The 24468-nt window shown below is 41.0% G+C and overlaps 1 protein-coding gene across 1 annotated transcript in view; it reads right to left on the bottom strand.

The window, feature by feature from the left end:
* Nucleotides 1-5937: 5937 nt before the first annotated feature.
* The window catches only part of CMTM8 (CKLF like MARVEL transmembrane domain containing 8), a 46338-nt gene continuing 27807 nt past the window's right edge, over nucleotides 5938-24468 (bottom strand). The window contains exons 2-4 of the mRNA XM_030551013.1: nucleotides 18576-18749; nucleotides 9775-9891; nucleotides 5938-6423 (exon numbers count right to left, since the gene is read on the bottom strand). Of these exons, the coding sequence (XP_030406873.1) occupies nucleotides 6340-6423; nucleotides 9775-9891; nucleotides 18576-18749 (375 nt within the window). The 3' untranslated portion in view covers nucleotides 5938-6339. The remainder of the gene's footprint in view (nucleotides 6424-9774; nucleotides 9892-18575; nucleotides 18750-24468) is intronic.

The raw sequence follows: 24468 nt of genomic DNA, 5'->3' as shown, positions 1-24468 counted from the left end.
CTCCTTTCCCCTCGCGGCTGGCCAGTCCCGCAGGGGGCGGGGCGGATGGGCGGCCCGGCCCTGGGGCAGGAGGCAGAGGCAGAGCCGGCGGCGCGGGGGCTTTGGGCGAAGGGGCGGGCGCAGGCAGCAGCCCCGCAGACAGAGCCCGAGCGGGGCAGGGCTTGCAAGGCTAAGGGCGGGAGACGTGGTTGTGGGCTGGGGTTTTCCAGGGACAAGAAGGTTCCAGCGCTAAACTAGAGACGGACAGAGACAGACGCGTGGACGGGACATTTGCTTGGCCCCAGCCCTCAGAAGTGGGGGAGGGAAAGGGAGACCCTGTGGCGTCCCCAGCGCGACACATCTGCCCGCAGACTGCTCATGTGACAATTACCACAGGAACCCCCCACCCCCGGCCCTTGGCCACGCAACCCGGCCTCGAGTCTCTTGGGAAAGGCACATGGGTGCGTGCCAGGACTGAGGCCATGTCTACATCTAAAATTTTGCAGCGCTGGTTGTTACAGCTGTATTAGTACAGCTGTATAGGGCCAGTGCTGCAGAGTGGCCACACTTACAGCAACCAGCGCTGCAAGTGGTGTTAGATGTGGCCACACTGCAGCGCTGTTGGGCGGCTTCAAGGGGGGTTCGGGGAACGCGAGAGCAAACCGGGAAAGGAGACCAGCTTCGCCGCGGTTTGCTCTCGCGTTCCCCGAACCACCCTGCAAACCGCAGGGAAGGAGACCTGCTTGCTTGGGGGTTCGGGGAACGCGAGAGCAAACCGGGAAAGGAGACCAGCTTCGCCGCGGTTTGCTCTCGCGTTCCCCGAACCACCCTGCAAACCGCAGGGAAGGAGACCTGCTTGCTCGGGGTTCAGGGAACGCGAGAGCAAGCCGGGGAAGGAGACCAGCTTGATTACCAGAGGCTTCCTCAGGTATGCTGGGATACCTGCTTATTCCACGGAGGTCAAGAAAAGCGCTGGTAAGTGTCTATACTTGATTACCAGCGCTGGATCACCAGCGCTGGATCCTCTACACCCGAGACAAAACGGGAGTACGGCCAGCGCTGCAAACAGGGAGTTGCAGCGCTGGTGGTGCCCTGCAGATGTGTACACCTCCTAAGTTGCAGCGCTGTAACTCCCTCACCAGCGCTGCAACTTTCTGATGTAGACAAGCCCTGAGATACAGCGGCCTGAAGCCCCAGGTGGATGAGTGGGGGATAGACAATAAGATACAGTAAAAGAGGATCCCTTGTTGTCTCTGCTATTTGTAATCTTCATCCTACCAGTACTTCTTGCAGCCACTCAAAAGCATTTTGCAACTGGCATTGGCACTGAGAGGGATTGTATCATTGCCATTTTCCTGATTGGGAAACTAAGGCCTGCTCTCCACCACAAAGTTAGGTCAACCTTAGCTGCCTGGCATCAACCTAGTTGTGCATTTGTCTATGCTTACATTTGTCTCCCAGGCCCCTTTACAGCAATGCAGTACCACCACCTCCTGGAGCAGTGTTGAGCCATGGGTGATGTATTATGGCAGTGGTTCCCAAACTCGTTCTGCCACTTGTGCAGAGAAAGCCCCTGATGGGCCAGGACGGTTTGTGTACCTGCTGTGTCCGCAGGTTTGGCTGATTGTGGCTCCTCATGGCCACGGTTCACTGCTCCAGGCCAATGGCAGCTGCTGGAAGTGGCATGGGCTGAGGGATGTACTGGATTTTCCAACTCCAAAATGATTTCTCACTGACCGGTAGCAATCCAGTGTTGCAAGTTTCCACAGCAATCCCCACTCACTTCTTCACTGCCAGTGCAGCCCTCTGATGTCCCAGTGCTGGAGAGCTGAGGCAAGCTCATTACACAGATCCAGGAATGTGACCTTGCACATCCAGTTCTGCAGCCACCGCTTATCATCCCAAACCTGCATTATGATGTGACCCCACCAGTCTGTGATTGTTTCTTAGGTGCAGAAGTGGCGGTCTACCCTCTGCAGTTGCTCCTTGAACACCACCACTAACCTTGAATTGTTTTTTGCTATGTCCCACAAACATCTGTCCTACATGAAATCAGCATGTTCCCTACTGATTTGGTTCTTGCAGCAAATACTGGAGGAGAGCATGTCCTGTGCTTGCAACACTCCTGACAATAGTGTCAGAGATGGTGGACAGCATGGAGAGCAGCACAAGGTTTTGGTTTTTTTTGTTTTTTTAAAAGGTGCAACAATTATGGGATATGGATGACGTTATGTGATGGAGAAAGTTGGCTGCTGGGAAGTTGACCCCTTGCTCCCAGTCACCCCTGCATGACTCCTTTTCTGTCCAAGCATATATAGGCAAAACTTGGTGGCAAGTTTTGGATGGATCACCAAGTGCACATGGCACACTGTGGTATATGTTGAAATAATATTCTTGCAGTGAGGGTGCTCTCAATATTTTACTTGAAACTTAGTTTCAGGTAATACTGTAGCTTCTCATGGAAGACTAATGCTAACAAAAAAGCACACTTTCTGGTTCATGTATAGTTATTCACAAAACAAATGAGTTTGGAAAATGGAAGCATTGGTGTTAAATGATCACAGAAACCAATAAAATGTAATGCTCAAATCATTGTAACACCCACAGAGCTGGAATGAATTCATGCAGGAAGTCTAGCAAAGCTCAAAAGAGGAAACTATACATTTCCTCATGTTTAAAAATACATGCTTGTTTTTCTTTTTTGAACACAATATGTTATCTGGTTTGGAAAGACAGACATACCCGAGAAAAGGGAACAGCCAGTCTCTCTGCATGGCATATGCCAGGGGTGGCCAACCTGTAGCTCTGGAGCCATATGTGGCTCCTTGTATAGACACCAACTCCAGGGATGGAGCTACAGGTGTCAACTTTCCAATGTGCCAGGGGGTGCTCACTGCTCAACCGCTGGCTCTGCCACAGGCCCTGCCCCACTCCACCCCTTCCCACCCACTCCCCAGCCTCAGCCTGCAGTGCCCTCACTCTTCCCCCTCCCCCTCAGACTCCTGCATGCCACAAAACAGCTGATGGGGGGGTGCTAATCAGTGGGGCTGCTGGTGGGTAGGAGGTGCTGGGAGCAGGGCGGGGTGTGTGTGGAGCTGATGGAGGGCTGCTGACGTATTATTGTGGCTCTTTAGCAACGTACATTGGTAAATTCGGGCTCCTCAGGGTCAGGTTGGCCACCCCTGGCATATGCTGTTAGTACTCACATGAATAATTACTACAACTATAGCACTGGCCCTTTGTTTCTCATTGTGCAAGAGATCTATCACTCAAGAGATTTGGCTAGTTGGGGAGGAGAGATTTGAATGGTTGTAGGAAGAAAGAACGTCACGACATTAAGGAGGCTTCAACATGGATCATGGCTTAAAAAGTCAAGAGTTTACAGAGGAGGAAAATATCCCCTCTAATCTTTGCTGACCAGTAAGACGATTTCTTCCTTCTCCATCTCTCTCCAGAATGCAAATTCAGCACCCTTGAGTGTGTTTTTCTCTCCTCCTTCTCGGAAGAAGGTTCCAGTAGTGTCTTTTCTTCTCTTTCTGTTAGGGAATCAGGAGATTTCTATACCACTGGCTCAGTTTTCATAGTTCTCCCCCATTTTCCATGAGTGGCTGGGGTGTACACGTGACTGGTGCACCACTATGTTGAGCTCAGTCCCTGTAGAACAGTATCACCACCACAGTAAGGCTGGTTGAGTAATGTACGTAGTCATATTTTGCATGCAAAGGAATAGAGGAAACAGCTTACAGTGAAGATTGGTACAAATTCCCCACTCGAACATACGTAGAGGAACCTCACTGTACTGAGTTTTAGGTTTAACATTTGGTTATTTTCTTTATTTGATTTACTTGCATCATGTCACATGCTTTACATATGATAATAAGGGGTAAAAATGGGGGAGAACTAAGCTTTTTGTAAAATGAGTCCTGGTGACTATAAATTGACAGCAGCATCGCACAATATACAAGCACTTAACTTGAGTAGAAGTCTAGATATTTTACAGTGAGAATGTTACACATTAATAGTTTTATATTGCAAATTTTAAAAACATTCTAAGTGGAGAAAAATATTAATAAAATATTGAAGTAGATAAAAAATTAAGTATTTTACTAACAAGCTAATTACATAACGGTTGGGGGAGTGTTAATACACTTTATTTCTATCTTTAGAAATGCACAGATGTACCTAAAGCCACAGCTCTTCTGTTTTAGCACTTGTATAACAGAATCCAAACTAATTTTCTCATCCATATTTAATTAGGGAGGGAAAAGAGCATATATACATCTGGGCTGAGATTTTATAAGTCCAATTATACCTGAGAGTGAATTTCTAATAGATTTCTATAGCCATCTATGGGAAATCACTGATAAGGTTTCTGATTTTAGCTACATTTGAAGGCATATTTACGAGTTTTATCATTTGGACCATTTTAATGTTTGATATTTATTCGAGCACCAGAAGACCCTATAAAATTTTAATGACAAAAATCTTTGATTTGTGTAGATAGGCCAGCAACTATGCATTTGTCTTCACTGCCACCACAGGGGGCAGTCCAGTATTTGATCTTTACTGCACAGACATGTAATAAATGCAAGTATTTAAATAACTTGGCTTCCCTTATGTTGAAGGATTTTGCCACTCAACAGATACATGTGAAAAGGCATAGTAGTTAGCTTATTTAAAGGGGAGAAATATGTACTTCAAGCAGGTTCTATTCCTTTAACCCTCAGATTTCCCTAATACAAGTTATAATGAGTTAAGATATGATTTTGTCACAGATTCCATGACTTTCATGGACCTCCATGACTGTTGGCTGGAGCTGCTGCCCAAGGTAAGGTTGGAGCTTCGCCTATTAGTCCTCCCACCTCATAGTTTTAGTATAAGTCATGGACAGGTTGCAGGCTTCTGTGAATTTCTGTTTATTGCCCATGTCCTGTCCTTGATTTTTTACTAATACCAATGACAAAAATCAACCTTAATATTGAGCCAACTAGATTTTCAATGGCTGGAAGGGTCAAAGATTTCTGAAGTGCAGGAGAAGGGATTTATCTGTAACAATAGTATTAGATGTACAGGATTGGGGAAACCTAGATCTTTAAGGAGGCATGAATCAGGATAGAGGGTGTGTCTATATTATGAAGACTGCACCTGCATAGCTATGCTGGCAGAGGTTTTTCCGTCAGTGTAGGAACACCATCTCCTTGAACAAAAACATTAGTTACATTGACAAAAAGCACTCCCTGGGGCTATGGTAGCAGAGCTTTGTCAGTTATGAGTCACTCGCTTGCAGTTCTATTTCACCATACAAAAGATATGTAAAAAATAGTAAAAAAAAGTAAAAAAGGGTAATTTACAAATTAACAACTTGGAGATGCTGGTGGTAGGCAGAGGAAGGTTGGAGAGAATTCTTCATGCATACCACCTCCACTCTGGCCATTACCCTAAAGAGAACACATTTATATTATTTACTAGCATTTAGGTGACCCTGTGGCAGATGGGATAGATTTATGTTCTATTCAGTGCCCATTGGCAAAAATGAGGCAACATCTTCAGTAGGTGTTCGATGATATACTCAATATGTTCAACTTAAGCCAAGTGAAAAAACCAAGACACCTGAGCTCAGTTCTTGGCTCCACATCTCACGATCCTTAGGCCTGTTGGGTATAAGAACACTATCAAAGGTAACATGCTCAGCTTCTGGAGGCAACAGTCCCTCTGCCTAATTTTGGAGCTAAGTTAATAGGCTCTGTTGCAGCCCTCCTCGTTGGAGAGCAGAAAGATGATTGTAGATGGAATGGAATACACAAATTGGGAATACCAGGGTTTTGCATAGTATCTGAATGAAAAACAATTGCGTCTCTCCTCCACCCGGCAAAAAAGTTGAATACATGCAAAATCAGGACATTTATTTTAAAGCATTCTTGTACTTAGTTTTTCATGCACAAAAAAAGTGAGACAATATCAAAATCTCATTTTTTATTTTGTGGCATGTATTCAGAAAGTACAGCCATGACATTTAAAAATAGTTAAATTTGAAAAAATTGGCACATCATCTGGGTAAGTTTTATTAGCAGCTTAATTACTATAGCTATATAATTTCTAGGAAAATATGTTAATTTTAAAAGATGAAAGACAGCATGAAATTCTGCTAGTTGTACTACTTTATCATACAATACAGAGAAAATCTGTTACATTATTGCCTTTAGTAATGACTATTATAAATAAGTATCCATTTTAATTACAGCTTAAATAATTTTTCATCAATTCTAATGAAAAATAGTATACAAAACCCTAACCTTTCGGTCACATAGTCCAATCCTCCTGAGAGCTTATATCCACAATTTTTTTTTTTAAACAAAATATTTACTGTGAGGTCCGTGATCTCCAAGATATAAAACTAAAATAGGCATTTCCTGCATAGCAGAAGGTAACCACAAAGGCGAAGAACTATAAAGAGAGGGAAAAGAAAAAAACAAACATTAGAAAAAAAATAGTATCTTTTTAGCGCATTTTATGAACAGGATTCGATAGAAGAAAAATAGTTACATTAATAAGAATGGTGCTCATTTAGGATCTGATCCTGCCAACTTAACTCACAAAGAGAAGCAATTTATTTTATTGTTCCAATAGGACCATATTGATGGAGGAAGGCACTACTCAAAGTGAATATGGTGACAGAGTCAGACTATTACTGTAAATACAGTACTTAACTTTTGCAAACTTTTACTGTTCTTTTCCCAATTTCTTATACTGTACACTTCTTCCCCCTCCTCCTTTAAACTTTTTATGTATTACTCGAATCGCTGCACATCAGCTATTCCATATATTTTAATACCACAAAGTGCCAATGGTAAGGCTTCTGTTATCACTGAAAGTTATTTAAAATAGACAGCTTATGTTAAGTAATGATGAAAATTTAGGACCAAACAGGGTTAACAGGTACAATGTATCTGGTTCTATATGTTGTCATGGGCCTGATTCCGTCACCCTACTAGTGGCGCAAAGTACCATTGAACATGTATAAGGGAAGAAGAATTAGGGCTCAGATTAGACACCTTTATAATGATGCTAAAGAGTACATAACATCTGTTGGTAAGCTTTGTTTAATCAGAAGCACCAAACAAATTGTAAGAATTGGTGTAAAATATGGTTAATACATAACACTGTGAGAATGTGGTTGCATTCTTAGTTTTGGGAAGTTTTGAGTCTTTCCTGAACTGCTCAGAAACAAAAACCTGAATGCTTTCTTTTAGTTAAGAGAGCATGTTGGGTGGAGATGATTTTATTATTACTGAATTCTTAAAAATCTCTTTTTAGGAATAAGCAGGGGATGGAGGAGCGTTTAACAAGCTCTCAGAGGTTTAACAGTTAAACAGCACTATGTGCAAGTAGCACTAAAAGCGATCAGAAGAGGTCCCAGGACATCTCAGATGATCTGACTGATCTGTGGGAGCATGAATGCATTCTGCTTAAAAACCCGAATCAGCACAGAAACTTGTATAGCACCAAACAAGTCCTGCCAAAAGCAACACCCACTGAGTGACAGTCCTTTAGTTATGAGGTACCAAGAGGGAAATAAAACAACAAACACCAGAGAGGTGAGAGAGAAGAGGTTTTCCACATAGGTGGCAGGTGATGTTTCCCCGTTGTGGAGCCTAGCCCCTGCCTAGTCTCTTCTGACTGCAGCCCTGCCTCTTCTGGCTGAAACCCCGCCCCCGCTCGTTGCTCTCAGCCCTCCCATGGCCTTCGTGGAGGGAAGGGGGAGGGGCAAGGAGGCCTGAAAACTTGGTGAGGGCCACAGGCGAGGGCTGAGCGCTCAGCCCCAGCCAGAGCTCTGAGCCCAGAGCCCCTCCCCCATTCTGCCACTTCCACACATGGCCCCACTCCATTTCACTCCTTCCCCAAGGGCCCCGCCCCATTCCACCCCACTCCACCAAGACCCTGCTCACTCCTTTCGAACCCTTGCCCCTCCTCTACTGTGGCCCCCAGACCAGAAAAGCTCTGTGCCCCAGGGCCCTGTTACGGGGAGGTTTTCCAGGGGCCCCAAATTGGCAGGGGGCCCCTGGCTGAGGCCCACATGTGGTAATCTGGCACAGTCCTCCCTCCCTGGTGGTGCAATGTTAGGGGGGAGGGATAGCTCAGTGGTTTGAGCATTGGCCTGCTAAACCCAGCACTGAGAGTTCAATCCTCGAGGGGGCCACTTAGGGATCTGGGGCAAAATCAGTACTTGGTCCTGCTAGTGAAAGCAGGGGGCTGGACTCTGACCTTTCAGGGTCCCTTCCAGCTCTGTGAGATAGGGCAGTAGTTCCCAAACTTTAACAACCTATGAACCTCTTTCACTAAAATGAAATGTCTTATGAACCGCCTCCTAAAAATGAATATTTCCAGGGATTTTCTTTTTTACCGGAGTATAAATTATAAAAAGCAGTGATCTTGGACATATAAAATTTGTTTTTATGACATGCTTATTATTAATTACCATTTATTATTACAGTATTTTTATCACATTATGAAAACAGCAACACTCTTCCAAGATCTCACTTTCATAGCTTCTATCACTTTGAATAAGCCTGTTACAAGACAAGGCTCCTATGCTTCATCAAGGAGTATCAGATGTGAAACAGCATGAAGGTATTTAAGAAGCCAACTCAAAGAGTTCCACCTACAGAAGCATTCAGGTCTTAAGCAGTCCAGGCAAACAACACATGTTACAACAAAGCTTACATTTGTTCTTCATAATAATTTTTAAAACAATACTAGCTGTCTATTTAATTTTAAAAAACAGCAAAAAATATCCACCTCCCTTTCCATTTCTGATAAGGAGTCTTGAAGTTTAAATCTCCTCAGTGTGATAGATATGCTTGCTTTGATCTGCTTAACTCCTGGAAGTCCAGGGGCTCTGGGCTGCTGGCCCCATGCTGCCTGGGGTTCCTAGAGACAGCTCTGTCCACCATTAGGGAATTTCTCCCTCCTCCCCCAAGAACCTCCTGTAACATTTTGTGAATCCCAGTTTGGAAACAACTGAGATAAGGGAGGTTGGGGGAGGCTAAGCTTCCCCTATGCGCTGCCCAAGGTCCTCCAGTTGCAAGAGCATAGTAGAGCTGGTGTCAAAATCTCTATTTTGATCACTGCATTTAAAACATACACCACCACCACCCCACACACACAAGGCAGGAATTGTGACTATCCAATAGCAGAGCAGGTTAGAGAGCCACCTGAAGCTGCACTAATAACCTACAAAGTAGTTGTAATTTGGAGTTGCTCCATATAAAAGAATCAGATTAGAGGCATCATAGCAGCCAACGGGTCATGACCTAAGTCTCACCAAATCATTGGTAGTCTTTTCACTGATTTCAGTGGGCTCAGGATCAGGCCCAAGGAGAACTTCCAAATCCACTGACTGTTTTGGATTTGCAAACACTGTCTTCCTATCTATGGCCAACAATTTCAGAAATGACCAGTGATTTTGGGCACCTGCCTTAAATCACCTTGAAGAGATCTGATTTTCAGAATGTGCTGACCACCTTCTCTCTGAAAATCAGGCCACTTGAAGGCATCTTTAAGTTGGGTACCCAAAAAATAGACACTCAAAATCACTAATGTAACTTAACTAATGGTCTAAATTTTCATATTCTCTTCCTCTGAATTACGGTGCATGATGCACCATCACCATTCTGTAGATTTACAATACCTAGAACAGGATATTCCCATTTCAGCTGACACTTTTGAAAATTCCATTCTCCATGTAATGTCATACATAGAATATATTAGTTTTTAATTTTTTTTTAAATAACTCACTGAAGAAGCTGCCCAGCTGTTGTAATTGTGGCTGTTCTGCTCATTGGTAACTGAAGATGCATCTACAATGGCAGCAATGAGGTACAAAATAAAGGCACTTCCATTAAAGCATAGACCCTAGGCCAGGACAGGAAGAAAAAAAAAAAAAGGATTAAAAAACATTTGATATTGAGTACATAATTTTACTTGCATGCTCTAGAACTACAGGGAAAAATTCTCCTCTCAGTTAGATCCAAAAACCCTACTGAATTCAGGGGGGATGCACTGATGCAATTGTGAGGAGAAGTTGGCCTCTTGTGTGTGAACATCCCTACACCATGTAGCTGAAATACAATTCCCAATTATCCTTACTACTGCTGTAATTAAAATAACCCAACAATATTATAACTATAATGGCAAGTGCTACTCATGAAACAACATTTGAATGTAATCTTAATTGTTTCACCTTGTAACTCTGCATATTAGTAAGAACACAGCCAAATTTTATGTACTTTAATACAACTATTGAGCCAAAATCTGCTTTCCTTTACATCATAATAAATCCAGAGTAACACCATTAAAGACAGTGCAGTCCGTAGATTTCGAACAGTGAAAATGAAGGCAGAATTAGGCTTTATTATATCAATATTTTAGGCAACAGAAATACAAATACCATTACACCAAAAAAACAAAAAGCCACTTGATTAAGTTTCTAAACATGAAGAAAGTTCTGCATATGAATTAACCACAGTCAGAATGCCTGCACAGTTTTATGCTCCTCCATTTTTGGGGAGGTCAGGTAGGGAAGGGAATCACTCTTCCAAGATGAAGTTTCCCATCATGCACTCTGGCCCCCTTTCCTGTGACAGAAGCAGGGGCGGCCTGTCCATACAGGCAAACTAGGTGGTCGCCTAGGGTGCAAAGTTAAATGGGGTGCCGAATTTGAGGGGAAAAAAACAAATTAAATAAAATGAAAAAGATGAAAAATACAAATAAAGTAATAAAGATGTCACTATTTCAATTACCATGCACGTATGGAGGAAATATGAATTATAATTAATTTCTCCACATTTTGAGAATATGCCAAATCTTTTATTTACTGCAAAAATAAATAAGATTAACAAATTTTTTTTCAGTTTGCGACGGAGGGTCAAGATCACAGAATATGAAGATGACCCACTCCGCAATTCTGATAAGCAATAACTCAGCCACAATTAAACACATCTGCCAGTGGCAAGATCTGCAATGCTAGCGACACCTAACTTGAATACACATCAAGGTCACATAGCCAGAAATTCATGTGGAGCAGAGAGATCACAAGTGGACACATGTCAAACGGTCATTTTGACATATGTTGCAGGTAGATGGTTAAGAATCAAGTGAATACTGTGGAAAATTGTGTTTTTTGGTGCCAAAGAATAAAGAACATCTTTCAGCATTATAAATCCAAAACCTGAGTATCTTTAAGGGTTATTAAACCTTAGCATTATTATCAGGCTGTATAATTATGAACTTTTCTTTGTTATAACTGGTTCACATTAATAAATAAGGTCCATAAAACAAAAGTAACAGCACTAATGCTTAATAGACTACGAAAGTGATGATGTCACACTCCAAGCAGGTAACCGTGAGGAAGGGAATTACTTTCCAAACAACCGGTGTCTGTTATAACGTCGAAAAAGGTTATTTTGTTTCCGTGTAAATGCTGTAACTGTTTTAATAGGTGAGAGTGTTACTAATCATTGAACCTTTAAGCAGTAAAAAGACGTGTTGGGATGGCTGCAATGTGGTTTAAATCGCCAACAATGTGGTGGGTGTGTCAGCCACCCTTAACACTATAAAGTTGGGAGCACAGTACATAATATTCAAATGCCCCATGGCAGAAAGAGGAAAGAGGAAAAAGAAAACCCTCAGGAGCTGAGTATTGTAAATGAAAGGCCGAGAAGGAAAAGGCTCAAGCAAAACAGTAGAGATCCTTCCGGAAACATCTTCTCTTTAATCCAAATAAAGACAGAAACAGTTCGCAGCATCCAGATGAAGGAATTTTACTTGGAGAGGAGGTTAGCTCACATCCACATGGAAGCAGTTTGGAAACTCAAGATGATGGAAACTTACTTCTAGATGAAGGCAGCTCACAGCATCAAACTGATATGGAAGTGGAGAAAATTTATTCATCTTCAGAGAGAGACACAGAAATTGAAGTAAATGAAGAAAGGATAAGGAAGCTACAAATAGGTTACAGTATGGGGACCCAGCTTCATGGCCCAGATGTGATGACAGTGTGTGGCAAATTATTGTGGAACATGGACCCAAACAAGTTCATGAATTTCCCTTCCCTAAGGATGGAAATAAAAAGAAAATTCTCTGCTCAGCGTTACAAGAGGAAACTCATTAATGGGGAAGAAATTCATCGAAACTGGTTACAATATTCAGCGTCAAATGACTCTGTTTTGCTTTTGCTGCAAGTTGTTTAGAAATCGAGGAATTGGTACATCACTTACTGAAAATAGTTTGAAGGACTGGGAAAACGTATCTTCAATTCTCTCTTCACATGAAAGTAGTATAGAACGTTTGGAATGTTTTCAAAATTGGAAAGAACTTGAACTACAATTGAAAAAAAGGAAAAACTATCGAAGAAAATTTACATGTGATCAAAGAAAAAGAAGAATATTGGCAACAAATATTAGAGCGTCTGATTGCTTTAGTGAGAGTTCTTGGTGGGCAAAGTTTACATTCCATAGCCATGGTAGAAATGAAAAAAATTATACACTCCAGGTAATGGAAACTTTTTTAAATTTGTTGAATACCTAGCTTTGTTTGATCCGGTCAAGAAGGAGCATCTACGTAAAATAACTGATCATGAAACATAGGTTCATTACTTAGGAGAAAAATATGAGGAATGAACTGATTCAAAGCCTAGCAAATGCCATTAAAAAGAAAAATTGTAGAAGCTGCCCATTCTGAAAAATACTTTTCAATAATACTGGTCTGTACACCAGATGTGAGTCATGTTGAACAAATGAGGATGATCATTCATTTTGTGGATATGGAAAAGTCTGCAGATGAAGATAATGTTGAAGTGCTCATAAAGGAACATTTTTTGGGTTTCATACCACTGAAGGAGACGACTGGAGAATTTATGACTGAAACTATTCTACAGGAGCTTGAAACAATGTCATTATCTGTTGAAAATTTACGTGGCCAAGGCTATGATAATGGGAGTAATATGAAGGGTAAAAGACAATGGTGTGCAAAGGAGAATGATGGAAATCAATCCTAGGGCCTTTTTTGTTCCTTGCAGTACACATTCTCTGAATTTGGTCATCAATGATGCTGCTAGAAGGCAAGTTTCTTTGACCTGGTGCAATGCGTTTATGTGTTTTTTTTAGGCTCAACACACCATTGGGAGATTCTGACTCACCATGTGAATTCTCTAACTATAAAACCACTTAGTCAGACAAGATGGGAGACTCGCATTGATACTTTGAAGCCTCTTCGCTATGAACTTGGAAACATTTTTGATGCCCTAACTGAAATTTCTGATACTATCTTACTGGATTATCTGGCAATATGGCATTTTCAGATGCAGAAGCTCTTGCAAATGGCCTTTCCAAGTTCAAATTTGTGACTTCACTCATGTTGTGATATAATATCCTTTTCGAGATTAACCTCACCAGTAAGCAGCTTCAGGAAAAGAACTTGAACATACATTCTGCTATTCAAAAACTGCAGTAAACTAAAAATATTCTGGAGGAATTCAGAAGTTATGAAGGGCTCGAAAGAACACAGATTATCTCAAGCATGCTGAAGAAATAGACTTTCTGACAGAATTTGAACCAGAGCCAGTTCGTATTCGACAAAAGAAACAGCAGTTTTCGTATGAAGGACAAGACATCCGTTTAGAACCCAAAACAAAGGTTCAAAGTGACTTTCTACTTTGCAGTCTTTGATACTGCTAGTCACTTGGTTGATGAAAGATTTCAACAGATCCAGCAGCTAGAGTCAGTATTTGGCTTTCTACATGATATCCACAGCTTGCAAAAGAAAACAGCAAAACAGATAAGAGAATTTTGTATAAAACTGGAGTTGGCATTGACTCATAAAAATTCAAAAGACACTGATGCTACAGATTTGTGTAGCGAGCTTCAAGCTTTTTTAAGACAAGTTAGAAAACATTCTACTCCTGAAGGAGTACTGAAGTTTGTTTGTGAAAATAAATTGAGACAGTTTTCCAAACATTTTTATAGCTCTACATGTTCTTTTAACTTTGCCAGTTTCCATAGCTAGTGAGGAACATAGTGACTCAAAGTTAAAATTGATAAAAACATATCTGTGTTCAACAATGGTGCAAGAGAGACTTGTTGGACTTGCCACAATGTTAATAGAGCATGAAATAACGGGAAAACTGGATCTAAAAGAACTAGTGACTAGTCACATTTTAAAAGCAACAGAGTTTTTTATTCAGAGTGTTTTGTAAATACAGGTTAAAGTTCATTGAAGAGTTTTCTTATTTCTTTCTATATTGGATGTGGTGGTAATGGCAGTTAAAGCAGGATAGTGTAATAGATGATTTTGGATTTGTAATAAAAATAATTAACATTTTTCATGCATTTTTATTTGAAATTGGACTGAAATATCATCTAGCTGTCATGAGCAACTCTATTCTGAAAATTTCGTGTCTCTATTTTATCTGATCTCAGAAACACTGGTTGGATGGATGGATAAACCAAATAATTACACCTCTGTTTAAAAACACTTAAAAAAACATTCAAAGGAAAAAAGGGGCCAAATGTTTCCCAGTTTATCAAAAACCTCAGCCTAGATCTGCCCTTGGGTCTTGGGGGTGGTGGCACCGATTACATGGTTTGCCTAGGGTGCCAGTTGCTGGCAGCTAGTCTAGGGCTGCCCCTGGACAGAAGGGAGATCCCTTTTGGGCTGCACTCCTCCTCACGCTCCTAGACTGGCTAGCTAGGTTTTAGAAAGGTAGCAGCCTAGACATTTCCTCACCCTAAAAACAAAGTGTGCTACTTTGCTCTACCCACAGAGCCCACAGTAACTTCCGATTCACAGAGCAAGAGACTAAGCAGGGGAAGTTACTTCAGATTGAGAGAGAAAAGAAAAAAAAAAAAAGAGTGGGGGTGTTTTTAAATTTGTCATCATTTAAGTACTCAATATTTCAAGATCAATACTAGAGGAAGTTAAGCCCTGTAAGAAAACACTACTTATACAAGGCTAATGAACATGTCCTTTTACAATCTGTATATTGTCCTTCTAATTAATTGATTGAGGGTACATTGGATTGGAATTATTATGATGTACTCTATGTAAATTCACAACAGCAGGCGTTCCAAACTGTCTCTTCAGAACCAATCCTGAGTGCACCCAACTCCCATCGACTTTTAGGCGGTACATTTGCATTTTAAGATGTTATTGTGAACATCCTGTCCCCTAAACCACAGTCAAAGATGTACCCAGATATATCTGGTGTGGCTCCAATGGCTGAGTGTTTGTGTGAGCACAATATTACATGGGCGCCCCTGCACACTGTTTGCAGCTCCCTGTATGTTGCCACAGGGGCTAGGGAGAGGGCACAGGCTACTGAATTCACCAGTCAGTCACTGACCCTGGCAGAATTCACAAAAGCTACTGCAGCTTCAGAATTGCAGTACAAGTCACAGCTGCAGAATGTCTGCTGCCATTCCATGCGGTGATGGGGAAGCAGCACTTATTCACACACTTAAGCAGAGAGCCCAGCCTTGCCACTCAGGTGGAGCCCTGGGGCCCAGGATTTAGGATTAAATGAATTGATTTTATCCTGTCTAATTACAAATGTGTAAAACATATAATCATCTTTGTTTTAGTCTTGTATTATTCAGATGCTTTCAATTTGCACTAATATAGTATCAAGGCACCAATTTAATGACTGGATCCCATGAGTCATCACGCTCAGGTGGAATTTCATGAAGTGGCCCTTTATTTCCAAGTCTTCAAAGCTGGTTTGTTAGTTTTTTGTTTTTTCCTCCAAAGAGACCCAATTATCCTAGAAAACTGCAAATCCCTGCAGTATCTTGTCATGTATAAAAGGAAGGAAGATCATCATTTTTGTAAAGTGTTGCTTTGGGAGATAACATTGTGGGGAAGAATGGAGCTGAATGCAAGTTTAGTTTACTGTACCTCTGTTGCCAATATATTATCCAAAACAAAGGGTTCAAGTTACCACCTGCTTCTTAAATCCAAATTTACCACAGTTTAAAGTCTTCCATTCGTTATTCTTGGTGAAGAACACACACATACAAGGCAGACAATTTTGGAGCAGATGTCTTTAGGTTAATTTGCAGTAGAGTAACTGCATCTTACATGGTTAGGTGATGTACTTACCCTACAATGAATTAATTTATGAAATAGGAATCCATATTAAAGTTTGGACACTGAATACAATAAATGTGTCTTTGGACTAACAATCCCCTCAGGAGACAATTTCTGGAGTATAGAGAAAAACAAAAACCCACCTAATTTGAGATATGCTGGCATCTTGCCCTCCAAAGGGAGGCATTAACAATTTATACTGGAAGCAGACCCAAGACTGTATTTCTCCTGACCAACCACAAGTAGCATGGGTCTAATTCAGGAGTAGGCAACCTACGGCATGTGTGCCAAAGGCAGCATGCAAGCTGATTTTCAGTGGCACCCACACTGCCCAGGAACTGGTCACCAGTCCAGGGGGCTCTGCATTTTAAGTTTAATTTTAAATGAAGCTTCTTAAACATTTTAAAAACCTTATTTACTTTACTTACAACAAGAGCTTAGTTATCTATTATAGACTTATAGAAAGAGACCTTCTAAAAACGTTAAAATGTATTACTGGCACGCCAAACCTTAATTAGAGTGAATAAATGAAGACTCGGCACACCACTTCTGAAAGGTTGCTGACCCCTAATCTAATGAATTCATAGGTCATATCACAAAGCTCTTCTAGTACCACTGTGCAAAACAAGGGGGACTCCAAGCATTTGCACTTGTCCCCTGCCCCTACTTCTTCCCTCTAAAGTTCTTCTGTCACGGAGGTAGGCTGCCATTCTGGTCACCTAAATAATCTTATCTGTAAAGCAGGTTGAAAACGTCTCACAGCAAGGAACACTTGGCTCTATAAACAAGTGCAGACATCTAGGTGGTAGACAACTTGACATATTTGAGATCAGTTCTGCTGATCTGCAAGTTACTACCGTGCCCGATTCTGTTGCTAATAGATAAAACTAATGGAGGCAGTTACCAAAACGATCCAAATTGATGGCAGCTGTCTTACCTTTGACTACATTCATGCCAAATGTAATTTAAAAAATAAAATCTCTAAACACATCAACATACTAAAATGTTGGATTATTTTACAGCAGTACTGTAACAGTGTTATAATTGTAAAGACAAGTGCTGCTCATGAAACTTGAAAATATAAAAGCTATTTGTACATAATCCTAGTTCTACAGACCAGTATTGCTACAGCAAGTTATTTCTCATGGCAACATACAGGAAAGTCATGGCAAAAAGTAATACTCTGACTCTTAAGATTTTAATAGCCATGGCAAACAATATTTTAATTAATAGCAAGTTTGTCATGTGAAAGTAAAATATCTTTATATTACAATAAAATGGTTTAAAACCATTTAATGATCTTTAAGTATAAAAATAATATATTAGACACATACTACAATAAATTATAATATTTCATGAAGGAGTCGTGCTGAGTAGCAGCTGGTTGGGGTAACAAAGGCTTCTAGGTTTTTTGTTGTTTTCTTTAAAGTAAGTATCTTTGTTATGGAAGTCTTGACTGTAACAAATATACCGCCATTTCTACTAGGGATTGCTCAAACTAGGATCTGGATTTCAGTTACCCAGGAATTACAGAAGTGTTCAGATTTTTTTTTAATTGCTACCTGCCCAAGATTTACTGTGAACAGGATAAACTACTAATAGAAAGGATTTAATGAGAGAAGGTTGGACTGGCATGCAATTTAAAGTAGTTCACACAAATATACTGCAGCACTATGTCCCCCTCTAGTTGCTAGACCATATATGCGTTTATGAGTCTGCTGCTGCCTATGAGTCCATCACTTGGTCCTTTATCTCAAAAAGTGCAGGCTCAGGCTTTCAGATCCAGAGGTTCTAGGTACAAGCCCTATAGATGATTCAACAAGGGTCCTTTACGGCTTACCTACAGAGCCAGGTCCATTAGCTCAGAGGCTAGAGTCAAAACTCCATATGGGGTCTAGCCACTACAAGGGGACAAAGAGCCACATTGTATTATAGCATGTTTAACAGGTACACATTTCCATTCTTGGAAAATAAGACATTAGATAGACCAATGACCAAAACGAAATGGAGTTAAAGGAACCATGATGGTTAGGCAAATAAAGCCTGACAGCGTACTACACAATATGGATATTCCTGCTGGTTAGTCCACGTAGTAAGAGTAGCAATAACTTCACAGTGAATTTGCTCCCCTGGTCTTTTGAGTGAGAAAGTGGGTGTTGCAGTCTAGGAATGGGAAGAAGTGAAAATGAAGACAGAAGGATCTCCAGGGTACACCCTACCTAGTCTGGGTGTGAGGAAAGGGGTTTTGCAGTAGACCAAGCTTTAGATAAATGATGTGACAACAGCCAGTGTCAGGAACATGGACAGATATTAATTATAAATAAAAAAGGAAGTGTGAAAGCACATTATAGTTCCTTAACTACAATTATGGAGTACATCAATGTCGTCTTCTCTCTTGTACAAACTAAACAATTAAAAAACCAAACGCAGCAACAACAAAGATTGTGCATATTTACCACCGTGGTCCATGGCACCTGGGGAATCCTAGTGTAGGTCACTGTCATGTAGATGATCAAAAAGAAGACCGTGAGAACCCAGTAAAATACAGCTACAAACATCACCCAGCCGAAGGCAGGATACAGGAAATACTCTGTTCCAGCGATCAGTGTCCATACCAGCAGCCCTAGCACCTGTAAAGATTGTGGAGGGAAAAAAAATCATATAGATTTAGAACACACATACTTTTAGAAATGTAGTTTTCAAGCAACATCCCTAAGGACCTTTGAGTCAACACCGTACAGTGGAAAAGGCATTGCCCGTCTCTTGTATGCTACAATAAAAAATTCTAACTAAGAGATGTATTGGACTGGATGTTGTGAGGTAGAAATATGGGCACAAACATCCTTTAAAGAAGGCATGAGTTAATGTGATTTTGTAGCTATTGAAGAGATGGTTCATTTCTTTCCGAATTGCTCCTTTTAATAAAATTGGAGGATGGGGAGAGGAGAGAGTGGAGGAGGCAGGGAAATGGAACGTAATTGAAGTCACTCCTGGCAATAATTAAAATAATGGAAAGAAGTAAAATTCTCAAAGTATTTTATGGAACTGAAGAGACTAAAACCTGAGTAGGCTGATGTGTGATATTTGCCAGAATAGGGAAAAGAAGATAGACTGACATTCTTGCACAGAAATAATGGGAGACAGTATTACGGTGAATGTTAGTAACTGTGATTGAATACTAGCTTATTAGCTATAGGGCACCAATGTACGTTTTGTTATCGTAGCAATATCAGTGAAGTGACATTTCTTATATTGAGATTTTTTCCATTTATACATTTTTGCGAGTTGCCCATAAATTATAAAACCTCAATTACAAAGAAGAATATAATTTTAAGTTCTTCACAATGGTAAATAATTAATTTTAGCAGGGCCAGAATCTGGACCTAAATTTCTTATATTTTAAAAGAAAAGAATTTTGATTTCTTCCCTGTTCCACACCACTCAGACTCCCCGGCAAGTCACCTAATAGGGAGAAATGGAACAAGATGATGTTTCTCCTGCCTATTGCATATTTATACAATTGGGAAAAATGCAGAAGAATCAGATAGTTTCCCCACAATTTCACTTCCATCAGGTTTGTTCCTGCTCTAATGCAATTAAGTGGCCATGCTCCCACTGACTTCAATGGTGCAGAATTGAGTCCATAAAATCACTTGGATCGTGTGATGTGGTCTGGATGAAAGCTGGAGGCATGTAGGTAAGTATAGCAGTCAGTAGGTTTCCAGTATAGGGTGGTGTTTATGTGACCATCGCTTATTAGCACTGTAGTGTCCAGGAAGTGGATCTCTTGTGTGAACTGGTCCAGGCTGAGGTTGATGGTGGGATGGAAATTGTTGAAATCATGGTGAAATTCCTCAAGGGCTTCTTTTCCATGGGTCCAGATGATGAAGATGTCATCAACGTAGAGCAAGTAGAGTAGGGGCGTTAGGTGACGAGAGCTGAGGAAGCATTGTTCTAAGTCAGCCATAAAAATGTTGGCATACTGTGAGGCCATGCAGGTATCCATGGTAGTGCTACTGACTTGAAGGTATATATTGTCCCCAAATGTGAAATAGTTGTGGGTGAGGACAAAGTCACAAAATTCAGCCACCAGGTTTGTCGTAACATTATTGGGGATGCTGTTTCTGACAGCCTATAGTCCATTTTTGTGTGGAATGTTGGTGTAGACGGCGTCTACATCCATAGTGGCTTTTAAAAAAGTACTGTACTTAGTCCTGGAATATCTCTCCAAGAAAGATATAACAACCTGTGATTAGCATCTCCTACCACTGGAGGTCAGCATTGCCCAACAAACATTTCAAGCAGTATTAACAGACTAGTTCTAGATCTGTATCTATAGGGTGACCAGATAGCAACTGTGAAAAAATGGGGTGTGCGCGTGCGTGTGTGTAACAGGCCTCATAAGAAAAAGTCCCAAAGAACAGGACTGTCCCTATAAAAATGGGACATCTGGACACCCTATATCGTTATCCTTTTATAAATGTTACCAGCTGAATATCAAGGTTTCAGATAGTTCTTTATACTTCTAGTTCTGACAACACTCTACAAGCTGCAGCAACTCAGTTATCTAATGCCTTAAGTTGCACAAACTACAGTTGATTACATTAATACCAACAATCAAATGCTAATACAGCAAACACTTTAAAAATCTGTTTAGCCAATTAAATTTCATTATCGGCTTCTCTTTCTTGGGGTACAAAATGTATTTTTGTGTCTAGTCATCACTATTCAAAATTTATTACCTAGAAAAGTTATATCAATAAATAATTGTGATATAGGTTTAACAAGTAATTGTCTGAACCCCATTTTAAACATGGACCTAATTATTGGCAACATACCAAGAACAAAAACATTGAGGAAGAGCCCAAAAAAACCTGATAAGAATACAGCATTATCTACTTGCCAAAAGTGTGTTAGTTTCTGACAGCTTTTAAAATAGGCACTAAGCACCTAAGAACAATCATGGATCACACCTTAAGTCTCATTTTAAAGCACTTGCATCCCATTTTTAGGCATCACTGATCTGCAAAATGCCCCCATAGCTGCTGCGTAACCCTGTAGATGCCTATGCTTCTGCCTCTGGGCATGCGCGCTGCTGCTCAGGCCAGCACCCCCAGGGAGAGCCACCCATCATCACATGGGGGGCCCCGGCCAACCAGCTTCTATCTCTGAGAGGGACGAAGCTTAGCACATCCTCTCCGATTGGCATCTTTATTGCTTAGCTGCTTAGGCAGCTCCCGAACAAACGTGCTGATTTTACAGATCTTGTTCTAAGGTGCCTATCTCTCTCGATTCATTGTACAGCAGTCTAGGCACCTAACTCAGGTTTTGTGGATCACAGTGTTCTTGCGATTTTCTAGGCACCACAATGCTCAGCAAATGTCAAAGTCCCTTTGCAGATTTGGGCCTTACTGTTTTTTGCATATTTTTGTTTCTTACAAAAATATTTCCTAAGGCCTAATTCAACATACATAGGATGACCAATGATGGGACCCCCATTTTCTACATAAAATCGTTTGTGCTATGGTTAAAAAAAAAATACACACAAACAGTATATTATTTAAAAAACTTCTTTCAGGTTATCAAGGATGTTAATCTTATACAATCACAAAATGCACCTAGCAAAACATATTAGCTAGTTTGTATTCTTTTTTGGCTGATCACTGTTTTTCCAGCGTATTTTTAATAGATATTACTCACTTCTCTCAGGAACCTATGCATTTTAATTCTTGTTTGGCATGCATTTCAAAGAATGGATTTTGAATTTGTATTTTATTATTCCTTTGCTAGTCCCCATCAGTGGTAAAGCAATTTGTTTAAGTAGTAATTAAGATGCAGAACAGATATTATTCCAGGAAACTTGTAAGATATACACTCTAAAAAGGTTATTTGCTCATATTAATCAGAATGACAATAATTTAGTATTGGAGTATATTTGACATTTTCAGTTGGATCAGGAAACAGTTACTGTATATTATAGGAGCTGACAGACTGAAATAGTATTTCAGAGGTCTAGATTAGAATAAAAGGTCAGATCATTTCATGGTCACTGACTCACACTGGGAACCATAACTCTGTTTTGTTAAGTTATACAGCAAATGGGGTTACTGCAGATGTAGATTGGTACTGTAAATTGGTTGAGTTCCTAGTGGCAGTCAGCATTTAGCAAAACATCTAAGAAGTCAAAACAACATAGATATCTAGGATAGAGAGACTAGAACGAGCCCTTTCATTGTTCCCATCTTCATATTGAGCTCAGCATGCTAAGTAGTTAAGAGTTTCCGCAATGATGAGAGCCCGTCTCATAATATTCTGTTTGTCCCTGACATTGGGGCACTTGTTCTTTCAGTGGATTGGTTAGAAACTGGCTGCACTCATGCATCTGCTAAAGCACAGAATGCTTTGCTTTTGTAGTTCCTCCTGCGGACTAGATAACAAATCTCAGCCAAGTAGAGCTGGACTATCCTCAAACGCTATCTCGTGTGTCAGAGTACAGAATTTCACCAACAACAGATAGACCGTAAAAAAGAGAACAGCAACCAAGGCACATAGGGGGCCTTTTCACATTGCTTAACTCAGTGTGTATGTAATAATATAGGACTGAACTACTTCAGATGTACCATGAGACAGAGGGCTGAAAGCTCCATACTTGAGAACACAGCAGATTATGACTAGATACTCTGGAGTGTAATATTAGCTAAAATATTTGCTTTAAATTTAGAAATCATTAATACAGAACAGGCTTATTTATAACAACTCTGGCATCCTGGAGCAAAAGATAATTCTGAAAAAAGTTAGCATGAAAAGAAGAAACCAATGCATGTGTGAACTAGCGAGAGAGGCTACGGGCTGTAAACGGTAAGTGCTTTGTGAGTTTGGTCTTGTTTTGCCAGTTCTAATAAGATGTAGGGATTTTGCTCTGCAGTACATCATATGGGCAGGTAATTTTTCCTCAATGTGCATTAAGGTCTAGGATTTTACCTATGATCTCAAATGTTGTGACAGTTTAGCTGTTCCCTGGTTAAACATACAAAATATATTAATACTGTATGTCTAAGTAGCAAGCAGACACCATAAGGAGGAAAGGACTTTGTAACAAGGCCAACATTTTCAAACTTGGGTCCCTAAAATTAGGCACCTACGTATGTATCCCTAAATGAGTGTCCTGATTTTCTGTACCTTCAGTGCCTGCTGAAGCCACCACCTCACTAAGGCCTGGTCTACACTATGCATTTATACCAAATTTAGCAGCATTAAACCGAATTAACCCTGCACCCGTCCGACCTTTATTTCGATATAAAGGGCTCTTAATACTGATCCCTATACTCCTCCCTGACAAGGGGAGTAGCACTGAAATCGGCATTACCATGTTGGATTAGGGTTAGTGTGGCCGCAATTTGACGGTATTGGTCTCCAGGCGCTATTCCACAGTGCACCATTGTGACTGCTCTGGACAGCAGTCTGAACTCAGATGCACTGGCCAGGTAGACAGGAAAAGCCCCGTGAACTTTTGAATTTCATTTCCTATTTGCCCAGCGTGGAGCACTGATCAGCATGAACTGTACAGGAGATACTGGGTCTGATCACTTTATGGGGAGACAAATCTGTTGTAGTAGAGCTCAGTTCCAGAAGATGAAATGCTAAGGCATTTGAAAAATTCTCCAGACAGAGGCCACAGCAGGGATTCAACACAGTGCTGCATGACAAGCGTAACTGAAAGCCAAAGAATCAAATGGACGCTCATGGAGGGAGGGAAGGAGGGGGGACTCCAGCTATCCTACAGTCCCCGCAGTCTCTGAAAAGCATTTGCATTCTTGGCTGAGCTCCCAGTGCCTGAAGGGTCAACAACATTGTCCCAGGTGGTTCAGGGTATCTCTCGTCAATTTACCCCCTCACCCCCATGAAAGAAAAAAAAAGGGAAAAAAATCGTTTCTCGCCTTTTTTCAATGTCACCGTATGTCTACTGCATGCTGCTGGTAGCCGCGGTGGTGCAGCGCTGAACAGCAGCATCCCCTCCCCTCCCTTTCCTGATGGCAGACAGTACAAAAGGCTTGAAAACCGTCATCATCCCGTGAGTGCTCCTGGCTGGCCTCGGTGAGGTCAGCCGGGAGCGCCTGGGCAAAAATGGGAATGACTCCCCGTCATTCCCTTCTTTAAGCTTCTCCTGGAGAGGCAGATGGTACAAAAGGCTTGGTAACCATCCTCATCCTAGCAGCTGGAGGCTGAGCTCCTCCCCGCCCGCCCTTCATGTCTAATGAAGATTTTGGACTATCATAGTAGCGGGAGGCTGCCTCCCCCTCATTTAATCTCACTAAAAAGTCAGTGTTTCTTATTCCTGCATTCTTTATT

The sequence above is a fragment of the Gopherus evgoodei genome, chromosome 2, assembly GCF_007399415.2.
Source record: "Gopherus evgoodei ecotype Sinaloan lineage chromosome 2, rGopEvg1_v1.p, whole genome shotgun sequence".
NCBI lineage: Eukaryota > Metazoa > Chordata > Testudines > Testudinidae > Gopherus > Gopherus evgoodei.
Note: the sequence above shows the minus strand (reverse complement) of the source record. Positions and strands in the feature narration are given on the sequence as shown.